The sequence below is a fragment of the Mesoplodon densirostris genome, chromosome 8, assembly GCF_025265405.1.
Source record: "Mesoplodon densirostris isolate mMesDen1 chromosome 8, mMesDen1 primary haplotype, whole genome shotgun sequence".
NCBI classification, from domain to species: Eukaryota; Metazoa; Chordata; class Mammalia; order Artiodactyla; family Ziphiidae; genus Mesoplodon; species Mesoplodon densirostris.
In genome coordinates, this window is record NC_082668.1 from 116,142,039 (window position 1) to 116,157,567 (window position 15,529).

The window sequence follows — 15,529 nt, forward strand, 5'->3', positions numbered from 1 at the left end:
CCCCCCTCCAAAAAAGATGTTACATGGAAGGTAATGCATGACACAAACTGATCCTTTTGCCATGTTTGTTAACACATTGTGTTGTGTGTTGGCTGACCACTGGCCTGTTCTACTGTCAGTTTTCTTCATTTATTGTATTAATATAAATGGCAAAATAGTCAATTAAAAAACTTCTGTAATATGGGACCCTTTTCTACCTTTTAAATTATTGTTATAAAGTTAATCCAGATTATATGGTCCTTACACTTGCGTGACGCAAAAATAAACACTTCGCTTGGTGTTGTCAGGTACAGGTGGCAGTTGGAAGCAGATTTTAGGATTCTACCTCCCATTAGCTGTGTGATGCAAGCATTAGCTTCTGCCAACTAGGATTCGTTTTTTTAACCTGTTAAAAGGAAACAGACTTTGTCTAAATCATTTCAAAGTCCTAATATTGAGTACTGCACAAGTGATCAATGATTTAAATAAAACCGTTCTCATGTCAAAAAAAAGAACAACAATAAAAAAGTACAGTAGGATTCTCCCTCTGAAAATTCTGTGTTCAGTGGAAACTTTATACTAAATGATTTTGTGGGCGAAAACTTTGGTTTCACCAGACACATGCTAATGAAACCTTCGGAATGCAGGCATAGAGAACATACAGAGAGCAGGCTGTGAATTTCCAAAAAGGAATGCTGGGAGCTTTTTGAGTGATGGGGAGGGATGACTTGTGGGAAAATTGTGACAACTAAGAAGTTTCTGTGGTGTGATTCACATATATTTGATTTCTGAATGCAGATTAAGTCTCATTGGAAATTTGTGTGCAGGAGGTTAAAGTGGAACTTTGCTGATCAATACATATGACCCAAGGGCAATATTTGTTCCTTTAAATATCCTTGGATCTATTTGGTCTTTCTTGCCCTAAACTTTGATTGGACCAAGTGCCCGGGGAACAGGGGTGAGGGGGCTGAACTGGCCTCACTAGACACTGAGTCACCACTCCTCCTTTTATGTCAGCTGACTTGAGTGATTCTTTTAACTCTGGACAGTGTAAAGATTATTCAGAGTCCTTGTAAGTCTTGACAGGGCAGAGGAGTGCAAACACCATTTTGCTTGAGTAACTAATATATGTGGCTGGAGATATGAAACAATTAAAATATTAAATAGCTAAGCAATTTTCTGGGGACATTTTGAGGGTTCTTCAACAAGCAACTGTGAAGCAAAGTGGTCTGTGTTATGAGGATAATGGCTCTTGGTTTGTAGGGCTCAACAGCATCACCTGGAGAGCTTGTTGATCTACAGATCGATCACAGCCAGGCCCACCTCCACTCCCAGAGTCTCTGATTCTCTACAGCTGGGAATGGGGCTTAAGAATTTGCATTTCTAACAAGTTCCCAGATGAGGCTGACGCTGCCAGTCCAGGGATCCCATTTCAAGATCCACTGGCGTAGGAAAATATCCAGCCCAGGTGGAGCCCTGAAGGAAACACCATTTCTAGTTCCAAGGGAGGAGAGGAGTGTATGGTGGAGGTGATGATGCTGTAACCGGGATTCGAACCTGTGTCCTTTGTCATTTAACCCATCACCTTCCGGGACAATCAAGGGGGGGATTGGGGGAGGGAAGGGGTAAGGAAGTTCAAGAGCGTTTGTATAGTGTATCTGTAGTTCATACTTTGAAATAATTACCCAGTATTAGTTAGTGAAGAGGCAAAGACTGAAGATACATTGCTGGTTTCCACTGGTAAGGTAGTAGGACTCGACTGAACGTAATTTTTCTTATTTTCTTAAAATCTCTGTCGGCTATATCATAACAGCTCTTAAACAGAATCTCTTAGAAGAATATGTGCAAGTCTTAGGGTATCGGGCAGATGACTAGAAAAGTCATCCCATCAGATGAGTAACTCCAGGGCTTCCCTGGTGGCGCAGTGGTTGAGAGTCCGCCTGCCGATGCAGGGGACACGGCTTCGTGCCCCGGTCTGGGAGGATCCCACATGCCACGGAGCAGCTGGGCCCGTGAGCCATGGCCGCTGGGCCTGCGCGTCCGGAGCCTGTGCTCCACAACACGAGAGGCCACAACGGTGAGGGGCCCGCGTACCACAAAAAAAAAAAAAAAAAAAATGAGTAACTCCAATCACCAACCAAGTCCCAGATAAGAGCCTGTCAGAGAGGCAAATGGCCAGTCCGGGCTGGATGACGTAGGAAAGATGGGTGGTACGACCCCTGGTGCCATGTCAGGGGATGGCTGAGAGGAAAACCAGGGCCCTGCATACCCTTCAGTCTTCCCTCCCCTCTCAGGAACTCTGAGACACCCACCATCTCTGCCTTCATCTCTTCATCATCGTGGAATCACATTTCTCCAGTTCACTCAGGCGTGTGGCCCTGTCTCCGTCCATTCTGTTCAAGTTTGCCTCCTTACTTCCCTTTCTCTTCTTGCCTTGTTCTCAATCCACTGATTTTTTCCCTCTGGCTGCCAACTGTGAACATCATCCCCACCCACTCTATCAAGGATTTGCTTTTTCAGAAATGGCATCCAATTGGAGGTGATGCAACGTGCCCTGAGATGGCTTTTCTCATTCACAGGCTGGGATCACACTTACCGGACAGGATGAATTTATCCTACAGTGAAGCATCTCCCAACCTATGCCCCAAGCATATTAAACAATAACCAAGAGGAATTTGCAGATGCCCGTATAAGGATATAGGGAGGGAGGGGGAGGGGACTGACTGACCTTCCTTCTCCACATTCACCATGTTTACAGCCTTCCTTTGAAGGAGAAAATGCTAACATTCTCTGGAGACCGGTAATAGACACATATTAAGATCTGACCTAGGGAATCCTAAATCGTCCAGCCTCTTATCCAGAAGCACCCCGCTCCCCTTACCTCATCAAGACACCTCTCATACTGTTCCCTTTGATTTTCATTTTCCAAAGCCAACGCTGAATTCTCTGCCTGCAGTAGAGATACAAAAATAATACAGATAAATCAATGAAATGTTGTGTTACGTGACAACTTCTTCAGTACAGTTACTAAATATATCTCCTCAGGATCCAAAACACTCTTGTAGAAGAATCCTTGACGAGTCTGCTCTAAGTACTATTATAAATCTCTCAGGGATGACTCCTGTCTTATTGTTCACAAAAAGGCATTAGCATTTAAAGAAATGCAAAACTTGATATTTTGAACAGGTAGAAAATCAAATCATGGCCTGATACGAGAGAGTTCTGTAAAAAAGATTATAATGTTTACTTCATTCTATGAAAATGTAAATGGAAGAAATGCTTTAATCCACTTCATTAAGACCTGTCACAGTTTCACAACCTGGTACTTGTTTAGGTCATGGAAGAGAACCTCAGGTAAATTCATGAAAGCATAATTCCAAAAGCAAACTAAGCATGTTGTGTTCTTGGTTAAGCAATGACTCTTGAACGTGAGACTATAATGAGAAATGTAAGAACTGCACATACTTAAGAGTCCCTCGCCCCTCCCCCTGCCTCTTTAAAAGTACTGCTTTCCTGCTCCTAAGAGCCTTGTAGGTACTTTAATGTTAAATAAGTTACTGTAGGATCCTAGGTTGAGTATGGTTACTAGGTTACCAGCAGAATAATAAAGGAACAGAAGTATACAGTATAAGCACATTAGGTTTTAGAAGAAGCATGGAATGGTGGCATGAAAATTGCCCTCTGTGTCTGGTGACCTGGACTCACTTTGGCCACTGCTGGCCCCGGCCTGAATCCTGAACTGTATAAGTTAACCCATCCCATGGCTGCTACAGTGATCACCACCCCCATCTCCCAAGGAAACCTGGCTCCACCCACCTCTCATGACAGCCCTCCTTGACATTTAGAAGTGGGCGTACAGACCTTTAGATCATTTTTTTCCTAAACTATGGTATGATTTTTAGGAGGTACACAGATTCACATTTTCCCGTTATACTTTCTTTCAACTTTTTGGGGGGAAATAAGTTCAAACTTACAGACGATTTGCAAAAATGGTACAATGAACTGCCGCATACCCTTTCCTTAGATTCACCAATTGTTAACATTTTGCCGCATTTCCCGTATCACTTTCTTTCTCTTTTAATTTCTTTCCTGCAACTTGAGAGTAAGCTCTTTATCCCTAACTACTTCTGTATTTCCCAATAACGAAGACAACCACAGTATAGTTTTCAAAGTCAGGAAATACAGTGTTTATTAATACAGCACCACGATCTGACCTGCAGGCCTTATTCCAAATTCATCCATGGTACCAATAATGTCGTTATGGCAAAAGTTTTTTCCAACCTAGAATGCTCTCCAGGATCAGGATCCGATCTTGCATGAATGACAAATCATCTATTTGTCATTCATCCAAGATCGTGTAACTTGGAAGAGCTGTCGTCTATGCTGTTGATCCCTCCCTCCCTCCCTCCGTTTTTTTTTTTTTTTTTTTTTGGAAGAGTAGAGGGCAATTATTTTGCGGAATGTCCCTTAATTTGGGTTTCTTTCAAGTTTCCTCCTGCACACCTGGCAGTAACGGTACAGAAATGATACTGGGTCCTTCTCAGTGCGTCGTATCAGAATCGCGTCATGTCCATTTGTCCCATAATTGGACAGGTTAACTTTGATCACTTGGTTAAGGTGGAGTCTTCCAAATCTCTCCACTATAAATTTACTATCTTTCCTTTTAGAATTAATAAGTAAATTGGGGGTAGGTACTTTGAGACTATGAAAATCTCCTATTCCGCACTGAACTTTTATCTACTTATTTTAGCAACCATCAATGAATCTTGCCTGGATCAACAATTACTTCGGTTGAAAATGATGATTTCTACCATTTTTCTACCTACATTTACGAGTCTGCATGATGTCATAAGGAAGTGTTTTTCCTATTTATTTATCAGTATGAATACATGGATTCTTTTATTATTCATAGGGCTATGTCTGTACTCTCAGTATTTATTCTGATGCTCAATTTTCTCAGCTTTGGGAAGGTGAATCTCTTTAAGCTGCGCCCTTTGACATATTTCCTTCATTTTAAAAACATGTTCTTTCTTTTTGGGCCCAGGGAAATGTTCCATGCCCATTTTGCTTGTCTGGTGCCCCATCCCTGAAAGCAGCCATTTTTCCAAGGAATCCTGCTTCTTTTTAGTTGCGCAATGATATTTGGAAACTAAGACCTGGATATTAATGTGTGCAAATTACTACTGAGGGATCACCGCTCCTAGTCTCTTCCAGTGTAAGGAAGGGTTTCTCCTTCTCTTCCTCTCTTCCCCTCCCTCTCTCCTTGCACATGGGTGCGCACGCGCGAGGACACACACACAACCCCCCAGAGACCTCCCCCTTGCCCTCCCTTTTCATATTTGTATCTTCCTTTTTCTAGAGTGAGAGCATATGGGCTGCTGACATCATTATATTTTCTAATTTCTTCAATCCTAAAGTGCGTACGAAATGGTCACACTACAAAAAAATAGTACTAAGAAGAATTCACATGTGCTTTTTCTTTAGAATGCAGGTATATAGTAAAAATACTGTGTTCAAAAGATACCAGACTGGCTCTTTCTCACCCCTCACACCTTAGTATGGCTACACTATTTATTTGAAACTGAAGCTGGAAGGGTTGCATTTATGGATATTCTTTATGAGACTCAGGGAAACTTTGAGGAAGTTAACATCTGCTTCTTTCTCAACTTAATTTTATTTAGATTTAAATATGTTTTAAGAAGCAGATTCACAGATACAGAGAACTCTAGTGGTTACCACTGGGGAGAGGGAAGGGGGAGGGACAATATAGGGGAAGGGGAGTGAGAGGTACAAGTTACTACGTATAAAATAAGCTACAAGGACACATTGTACCACACAGGGAATATAGCCAACATTTTATAGTAACTATACCTGGAATATTAACCTTTAAAAACTATGAATCACTATATTGTACACCTGTAACATATAAGGCTGTACATCAACTATACTTCAATTAAAAATGTTTCAATTGTTTCAAAAAACGAACATTTATTTTGAAATTCAGTTCAGGTCATTTGTTTCTGATAGTATTCAAATTTAATTTCTCCTCTTCTCATTGGTTTCATTTTATATTTTGAAGATGGAAAACATGAACATGATTCCAAAAGTCAAACTATACTAAAAGGAGCGAGGTGTCACTCCCTCTCCTAACCCTCCGACATCACCCCTTCCAGCTCTCACAGATTCTCTCCCAGTGCCCACCACTCCCTTTGTTCTTACCATCCTTACAATCCTGGGCCCGGCCCCCCACTCCTGTTACATATGCAACAATCAACTGTTCCCCCGCCTTTTTTCCTACCAGTTCTCTACTTGCATTCTTTCTGTTTTATCAGTTTATCACTTTCACGTACTATTCTTCCACCCTTGCCCTATACACCCCCGTTTTAGCCTCTTTGCTGGATGGTGACTGGGGAGGCTGGTCTTATACTTCTATTTCCACAGCATCGTGAATTTTTCCCTCTTCTTTTTCCCTTCACAGTCACATCTTCAGATGGTACCTTGCCTCCCAGCCTCATTTTCCCCAGAATCATGGCCTCGCTGAGATGGTCACCTTTGGTCCTGTACACTTTCAAGCCCTGCCCTACAGCCAGTACTGAGATTTGAGCTCGTGGAGTCAGACCGTCTCATTCTGGGAGTGCTTTCCTTGTACCCTCTGCTACCACCCTGCCCTGGCACACACAGCCTCGCTGTGGAGAGTGCTGTGGGGACAGTACGTGGTGTTTATTTTTCTGCGGACAGCAATTGAAGTTCTAGTGTTCTGTTTTCTGGTAACACAGAAGGTGTGGGTTCCGTGTGGTTTGATTTGTGCTTTGGTGATTTGAATTTTTTTTTTTTCTTTGGCAGATGTATGAAAAGTTTCAGATTTAGGCCCGTTTGTTACTTACCAGTGAAACTGACGTGGTGTCACTGAACTAGGCTGGGGCACAAAAGCTGAAGTAAACGGTCTGTTTGGATGCCACTGTCAGATCATCCCGACCTATTAGTCATCTTTCAAATCCAAGGATTCAAATCCCTGTTTCTTCTTCAACTTTCCATTCTAACACTTGTCTTCGACATTTTCCCTCTGGGCTCGAATCCCTGCTTTAGCAACCCTCTCCCAACACTCCTGTCCCTCAGGTGGGATCCTACCCTGTTCTCTCCATTTTCATCATGGACAGACATCTGCCACATAGCCCAACCCTTCCACCCTCATGCTGATCATCCGTTCAGATTTTTAAGTATTGATTATCCTCAGACAGTTCCATCATTTCATTCCCCACCCAAACGAAACGAAAAGCTTTTCCTGACTTGCTGTTGGTTCCTCCAGGGCTTGCTCTGGTCTGTCACACTGAACCCCCTTCAGACCTGCAGCCTGTGTAACCCCTCAGCTCCCCGCCCAGCCCAGGTGGGAGGGCCGGTTCTACCCCCTGCAGTTTACGTGGCGATAGCAGGCTGTGTAACCTTCAACAGGTCATGGAACCTTTCTGGGATTACAGTTCTTTAGTAGTTAATAAGTGAAGGGAACATACTAGCCAATCTACAAAGTGACTCCGGTTCAAATATCTGGATACCATGAATAATGGAGAAACTGCTAGAATTTCAGTTTTATAAAGTCACTGCTTTCTTTGGAGAAAGTTAGCTTCCCTGGGGTCCGCTGGTTTTAGTAAGGCAACAGCACAGAGGATGATGGGGAGAGATAAAGGAGAGAACAGCAACGCCAGCTTCCATTGCTTTCACTTGAAAACTCTTGGGAAATAATACGTAAGGAAATAAAGTTGAAAATGGGAATGTATATGGGATGTCTGTATCTCGCTTCTACCCACAATATCACGTTGTAATAACACTCTAATCGATCCATTCAGATAATTATCATCATTACACCATTTACGTTACTTGCCTTACGTTTACTGCTCTGACAATCTATTACAGGCAAGCAAATTAAATACCTTAAGCGTGCTGGGAAAGACACGGCAGTCACATTTATGGTTAATGCGTTCAGTTACAGAGACCAATTTAATTGATGTAATCCTACATATCCCAGGGGACGACGGCGATATTAACAATTATGCTGGTGAAGTTAAAATAATCTTGAACTCATGATTTTCTTTAATCCATTTGCATTTATTAGAAATTCAGCATTAACCTGCTACCAACATGAGACAACAGGGGAAGAAAACAGAAAAAGAAAAAAGGAAACTTAATTAAATGTGATTTACAGAGACAGTGACTATTTGTATGGCAGGGATGGGAGAGGACGAGGCAGAGAGGGAAAGAGAAAATGTCAGTGTCACTACTCAGACTTACAGAATGGTAACATGGGTTTTGTCACTTTAAATAAGTGTGTTATTAAAGCAGTGTACTCAGAGGATGTCATTAGAGTGTTCAGTTAAATATAACAGCGGGTCTTAGGGCTCAGCGTGGTCTTGCACAACAATCAAAAGCTTGTGCCAGACTTAGTCTCTGATTTAGAGGATTTCCCGCTCTGTGTGGTTTCCTCAGGGCTCCAAATTCCAGGGATCTAAATACGTTTCTGGTTTCATCCCTAAAGTCCTTAAATATCTTTATAAAATTGAAGAGCTTCATAGAGTACATCTGTATTGTTTTGCTTTACTGTGGAAAATGGGTCTGAATTAATATATGTAAAATTTTTTTTAATTGAAGTATGGTTGATTTACAATGTTGTTGAATTAATGTATGTTTAATATTAATACATGTTTTAGAGAAACTACGTTCCTTAGGGGGTCTGCTTTGTGAACAGACATGCTGGCCGGAGCTTACAAATGATTAAATGGACCAATGCTTCTAAACCGCCACTCTACATTAATCCTCTAAGTGCTCATTATGTATAAATCTTTCTGTACTATAAATGTGTTTAATACATCTGCTACAGCTGAATGTTTGTGTCCTCCCCACATTCATACATTGAAATCCTAATGCCCAATGTGATGGTATTAAAGGGTGGGGCCTTTTGAAGGTGAGCAGGTCATGAGGGTGGAGCCCTCAGGAAGGGGATTAGAGTCCTCATAAGGGAGGCTCTGAAGGTTGCCAGCCCCACTTCCTTCAGGGAGGACACAGCAAGAAGGCACCGGCTATGGCTATGAACCAAGAAGACGACCCTGACCAGAACTTGACCGTGCTGGGGCCTTGATCTTGGACTTCCCAGCTTCCAGAACCGAGAGAAACACATTTCTGTTATTTATAAACTACTCAGTCTTTGGTATTTTGTTATAGCAGCCTGAACAGACTAAGACAGTATCCTTTTCCACAGACCAAAGGTAGAATAGGTCTACACAAAAAACTTTCCTCTACATAAAATCACAACTCCACTGTAGGATTTTCACCTGTTATATTCTGTCCCCACTCATCTGTGCAAACATATATTTGCTGCTACATAGCATATGCCACCTCTCAGGTCAGGTCTAGCCCTGTTCATCTCAAGAAGTTCAAGGTCTCATTCCCCAGGCTACGCCTTTGTTTCTGCTGTTTCAGACGGAATATGCTTCACTTTCCCATTGGCTTTTCTAAATTCTACTTATTTTTTGTGGTCTGGTGAAGATGTGAACCTAAAAACGTATACGGGGGCATATATTTAAATTAAAAAAGTAGTTTCAGATGGACAAAAAAGTTTCAAAAACATTACAAAGAGTTCTTCTATAACTTTCACTCAGATTCCCCAAAGGTTAGCTTTTACCATGCTTGCTTTATCATTTGTTTTATGGAAGAAAGAAGAAGGTGGAAAGAGAAGGATGTCTTCGGAAGGGAAAAAAGAGAGAAAGAGAAGAAAAACTCCAATTCACAGTAGTTAAAAGGGCTGCATCCTTGTGGTTTCCCTTCTGTAACAGCTGGTCTTTTTCGGAATGATGTCTTCCCAGCTTGCTGAAAGCCCTCAACTCAGCAAAGGCAAACAGGTCAGAATAAAGTCAGGAAAAAGGTATTTCTCAAAAATCACGGTTGGTCCCCAAAGGCAGGAAAGCACACCTTTCTATGATCACCCCTCTGAATCAGAGTCCTGCGACACTCCAGTTAAATACCTGCGTATTTACACCTGAGTTGCCCATTATAGTACCATCCTAACAACTTCACTCTGTGCACCAAGAAACTTCAGATTTGGCCTTCCAAGCAAAACAGAGGTGCCCCAAATAGCCTTAATTACACAGTAGTCTGTTCTATTTTGAAAGCCATCTAAGGAGAAAGCATCATGGGAGTGGCTGGGCGTGCCATAAAGCATGCCATCCAAGCGTGCACATTTTCATCTCATAAAGTGATACAAAGCCTGAAGTCACCAAGAACTGGACCTGGACATTGAATCTCCTTCCCTATATCTTCATCCATTAAAACTTATGGCGTTACTGGATCATTCATCTTATCATGTCTGGTCACTGTGGTGGCCAGGTTGGACGCATAGCTGGCAAAAGGGTGTTTCCCACTGACTGTATTTAAGAGCTACATCTCCACACCTGGGCAACATGTAGGGCTGCTGTGCACTTGGAGACAAATTTTGTCATTCTAGAAAATTTCCGGAAATAGTTATAAGCTCTGCCCATCCACCACAGGAATAGGACATGCATTCTGGAATGCATTCTTGGGAGGTTTAGAAGGAACCTCTGTGCCTATACATGCACAGGCACACTGCCAAAGTGTCATTACTCTTGCACTAAAGTAACCTGCGGATGCCCAGTACGTCCGGGCCCAGCACAAGGCACTGGGGAGCTAAATTCAAATAAAATAGCATTCATGTCTCAAGGAGTTCAGGATCCCAAGCAATGAGAACACGTTATACAGGACCTGTCTGTAGGTTCTTTTTTTTTTTAATTATTTATTTTTTAACATCTTTATTGGAGTACAATTGCTTTACAATGGTGTGTTAGTTTCTGCTATTTAACAAACTGAATCAGCTATACGCATACATATATCCCAATATCTCCTCCTTCTTGCATCTCCCACCCTTCCTATCCCAACCCTCTACGTGGTCACAAAGCACCGAGCTGATCTCCCTGTGCTATGCGGCTCCTTCCCACTAGCTATCTAGGTTACACTTGGTAGTGTATATATGTCCATGCCACTCTCTCACTTTGTCCCAGCTTACCCTTCCCCCTCCCCGTGTCCTCAAGTCCATTCTCTACGTCTGCGTCTTTATTGCTGTCCTGCCCCTAGGCTCTTCAGAACCACCTTTTTTTTTTTTTTAATTCCATATATATGTGTTAGCACACGGTATTTGTTTTTCTCTTTCTGACTTACTTCACTCTGTCTGACAGACTCTAGGTCCATCCACCTCACTACAAATAACTCAGTTTCATTCCCTTTTATGGCTGAATAATATTCCATTGTATATATGTGCCACGTCCTCTTTATCCATTCATCTGTCGATGGACACTTAGGTTGCTTCCGTGACCTGGCTATTGGAAATAGAGCTGCAATGAACATTGTGGTACATGTCTCTTTTTGAATTATGGTTTTCTCAGGGTATATGCCCAGTAGTGTGAATTCTGGGCCGTGTGGTAGTTCTATTTTTAGTTTTTTAAGGAACCTCCATACAGTTCTCCATAGTGGCTGTACCAATTCACATTCCCACCAACAGTGCAGGAGGGTTCCCTTCCCTTCACACCCTCTCCAGCAACTGTTACTTGTAGATTTTTTGATGATTACCATTCTGACTGGTGTGAGGTGATACCTCATTGTAATTTTGATCTGCATTTCTCTAATAATTAGTGATGTTGAGCATCTTTTCGTGTGACTATTGGCCATCTGTATGTCTTCTTTGGAGAAGTGTCTATTTAGGTCTTTCTGTCTAAGGTCTGTTTTGACAATTTGATTTTAGAAACCCAATATCAAAGCATCATAAAGCTGTTAGTACCTGTACCTCCTCCCCCATTAATGAGGTTACTTCCTTTGCCTCTGAACTTGCTAAGCGGGATTAACTTGACCTCCCCTCCCCTGAAACTCTATCTCTCCTCTCCACTAGCTAGAAGAGGAAAATTGATCTTTTCAGCCTGGAACAGATTGTACTTGGGACTCAGGCTTGTGTTGATTCAGGGAAGTGAAGCTCTGTATGTCTGACAAGTGTGTGTTTTTAAAGACTGGTACAAATATTTTATTATTCCAAACATTTAATACTATTGTCAAATTATTCCAAATTATTCCTATTAAAATTGAAAAACTCAGCAATTTCAAAAATTACATATTTGCACTCAAGATGCAACAAGTAATTTCTAATCATGACAGAGCCTAAAATGCAGGTACCCTAAAGGTCTTAGCCAAAACAACCTTTGAACATATTTTGCTCCCCAGATGTGTATTCAGAAATACCAAATCTCTTTGACTTTCAAGCAACAGGGGACTAGAGTGAATTCTGTGGTTTTATAAGCGTCACAGAGAAATGTCACAGAACTAAGAAACGTGAACAGATCTGATCACTTTGTTGCATAGATATTTGTGACATTAACCATCAGTCATTTTAGAAGTTGAATTGTTCAAAACTTGATTGATTTACATAATGTAATATCAATTAAGATATTGACCTTATTACCTCATTTAATTGAAGACCCCTAGACTGTACAGGGTAGATAGTGTTAGCTCCATTTCACAGATTAAAAAATAAACTTAAAGAAACTGCCCATATACATCCTTTATACTACAGGGATAATATTGTTATATACACAAGTCCTTATTCCTTAAGTATTTTGAAGAAGAGCATATAAACAAAGAAAGCCCAAGAAATATAGCGTGAGTGTTTGTCCCCACTCAGCCGAATAGCAAGCAATTTGGGTTGTTTAACTGACTGGGAATTCCTTCAGGAATAGGAATCTTTGACCTCTGAACTATACAGGAACTGGAAGACAAAACAGGGGAAGTAAACAAGCACAGACATTTGCACTCCAGGAATCGTTTTACCCCCAAAATGAAGTTACTTGAAAATGTAAGTTAAAAGTACAAAGATATACCATTACACGTGCACCAAGTTGGCACGAACAGAAAAAAGGTAAAAGGCAAGTGCTGGTGAATACGTGGAGAAATAGGAGCTCTGATATCACACCGGGAGGAGGTATAAATAAATGTATTCACATAGAACAGTTTGGCTTAACCTACCGAAGGAGAAGATGCTTATACCTCTCAGCCCAGCAAAGCCACCTCTAGGTACATCTGCTACAGACGTCTGTGAACAGCTGTAACAGGATGGCCATACACATATGTTCACAGCATCTTTGCTCTTACGAGCTCCCAGATGGAGATAATCCAAATGAAGACTAACAGTACAACTGGCAATTTGTGGTACATTTATATAATGAAATAATATACAGAAGCGAAAAACTGGAATAGAGCATGAAAAATGGATAACACATATGAATCTTTCAACGACATCACTGAGTAAAAGCAGCAGGATGTACATTCAAACATATTTATACAAGTACACGTACACGGGCATACACATACATACACATTATCTCCCCAAATGATTCCAAGTACACATGTTAAAACTGGAAAAATTATATTGTTTGGGAATACAAAAATAGGAAGTACAACTATTTTTTTCAGAAAGCAAGAAAAGGATTATTCCAGAAGTCAGATGAATAATTGCCTCCGGTGGGGAGAAAGGAAGCTGTGATGAGAGAGGAACCTGTGGGGGGCCTCTGGGCTCCTGGTGATATTTCATTGGCTGACCTAGTAGCCGTTCTTCACTTGTTTGAATTATAATTTTTCACTGTAAATATACATTTTATGCACTTGTCTGTAAACACGTTTCACACACACACACACGAACACACACGCAAATAAGTAATAGAGCACAAGGCGGGGCTTGAGGGCAAGGGAGTTCTGGAAGGGTCTAGGTGTACTCGGGCAGCCCGTTCTGCTCTTACAGGGTCAGAGGGTACAGAGCAGGGACACAGGGCAGGGAAAAGGACAAAGAGGTGGAAGGAGCCAGACGCTGTGGTGAAGGGACACGACCAAATGTGTATTTGAAGTAACTAACCCCCGGCACCAGCGATGAAGAGGGATTACAGCGGCAGGTGGGGAGATCAGAAAACATGTGAGTGCAGCATCCTGTCAAGGACCACCTGCCCCTGAAATACAACGGTGGCATCGGGGAGGAGGGGGAAGACACACACTGGAGAAAGAATTCAGAACAGATTCTTCAGCTCCTCACCAGCACCTGGGTGAGAAGGACGGCCGAGAACCAAAGACAAAACAAAGGTTGATATTCTCGGTCTCTGAGACGGTGGTAAGGTCCTTGACAGAAAAGCAGAGCAAAGTGAGATAAACAGTGGTACGGGAGAGTTGTAGAAAAAAATCTATTGCTCTGCCATGGAACAATGTTTTCCCCCTTCCCACAGAGAAGACAAAACGACAGCAGGTGTATAACCCTTACTCTTAAGCAACGTACGCCAGCAGTCCACACTGACCCCTCTCCCCTTTCTTTGCATTGTTTCCATGTTTCCAGGACACCCTTTTCAGTGACGCTGATGGCTCGCTCTGATGTTCCCTTTCTCTTTAGGGAAGAATAATGTCCCTTTGCTTAAGAATTCACAAAGAATGACACAGCAATCCCACTACTGGGCATATACCCAGAGACAACCATAATGCAAAAAGACACATGCACTCCAGTGTTCACTGCAGCACTATTTACAATAGCCAGGTCATGAAAGCAACCTAAATGCCCATCGACAGACGAATGGATAAAGAAGATGTGGTACATATATACAATGGAATATTACTCAGCCTTAAAAAGGAACTAAACTGCATCATTGGTAGAGACGTGGATGGACCTAGAGTCTGTCATACAGAGTGAAGTAAGTCAGAAAGAGAAAAACAAATATCGTATATGAACACATATATGTGGAACCTAGAAAAATGGTACAGATGAACCAGTTTTGCAAAGCAGAAATAGAGACACAGAGGTAGAGAACAAACATATAGACACCAAGGTGGGAAAGTGGAGGTGGCGGGGGGTGGTGGGATGAATTGGGAGATTGGGATTGACATATATACACTAATAGGTATAAAATAGATAACTAATAAGAACCTGCTGTCTAAAAAATAAATGAATAAAATTCAAAAAAAAAAAGATAGACGCTGATCTTTCCTCAGGAAAACACATGAAGCAGAACCACAGCTGACTCTTGCCAACATGTAACAAAAGCAAGAAATAAAACTTTAATCTTGTGAACATCTGGGTTTGTTTTGTTGTTGTTTTACCGCAGCATAACCTGTAAAAATTTAATAATATATAAAATATACCAGTGGAGTAGTTTCGGAAGCCAGAAAGACGGTAAAACATGTTAAGTAATGCGGAAACATTTGATAATGCTATCAAAAGCAGTAACATGGAATAAAGTTATACATCAAATGAAAAAAACAAACAAAAAAAAAACCAAAAAGAAACAAACAAACAAAGAATTCACAAGGAAAATGGTATTAAGCTTTAGGAAGATTACAATGAAAATTAATTAGCAAGCATAATCTCTGGCCTTTCCGCTCAGGACAACTGCCCTTCCAATTGGTGAGCGGATGGATGGTCGAGAGTCAGTGGAAGGCTGCCTCAGCCCTGCTCTGCACTCCCATTTGTCCCCTACGT

General features: G+C 41.6%; 1 protein-coding gene across 2 annotated transcripts in view; it reads right to left on the reverse strand.

Moving 5' to 3' along the window:
* Positions 1-15,529, reverse strand: part of NCKAP5 (NCK associated protein 5) — a 991,644-nt gene that overhangs the window by 199,258 nt on the left and 776,857 nt on the right. For both annotated transcript variants that reach the window (XM_060106265.1, XM_060106266.1), the window contains exon 8: positions 2,861-2,929. In XM_060106265.1, coding sequence (XP_059962248.1) covers positions 2,861-2,929 — 69 coding nt within the window. The remainder of the gene's footprint in view (positions 1-2,860; positions 2,930-15,529) is intronic.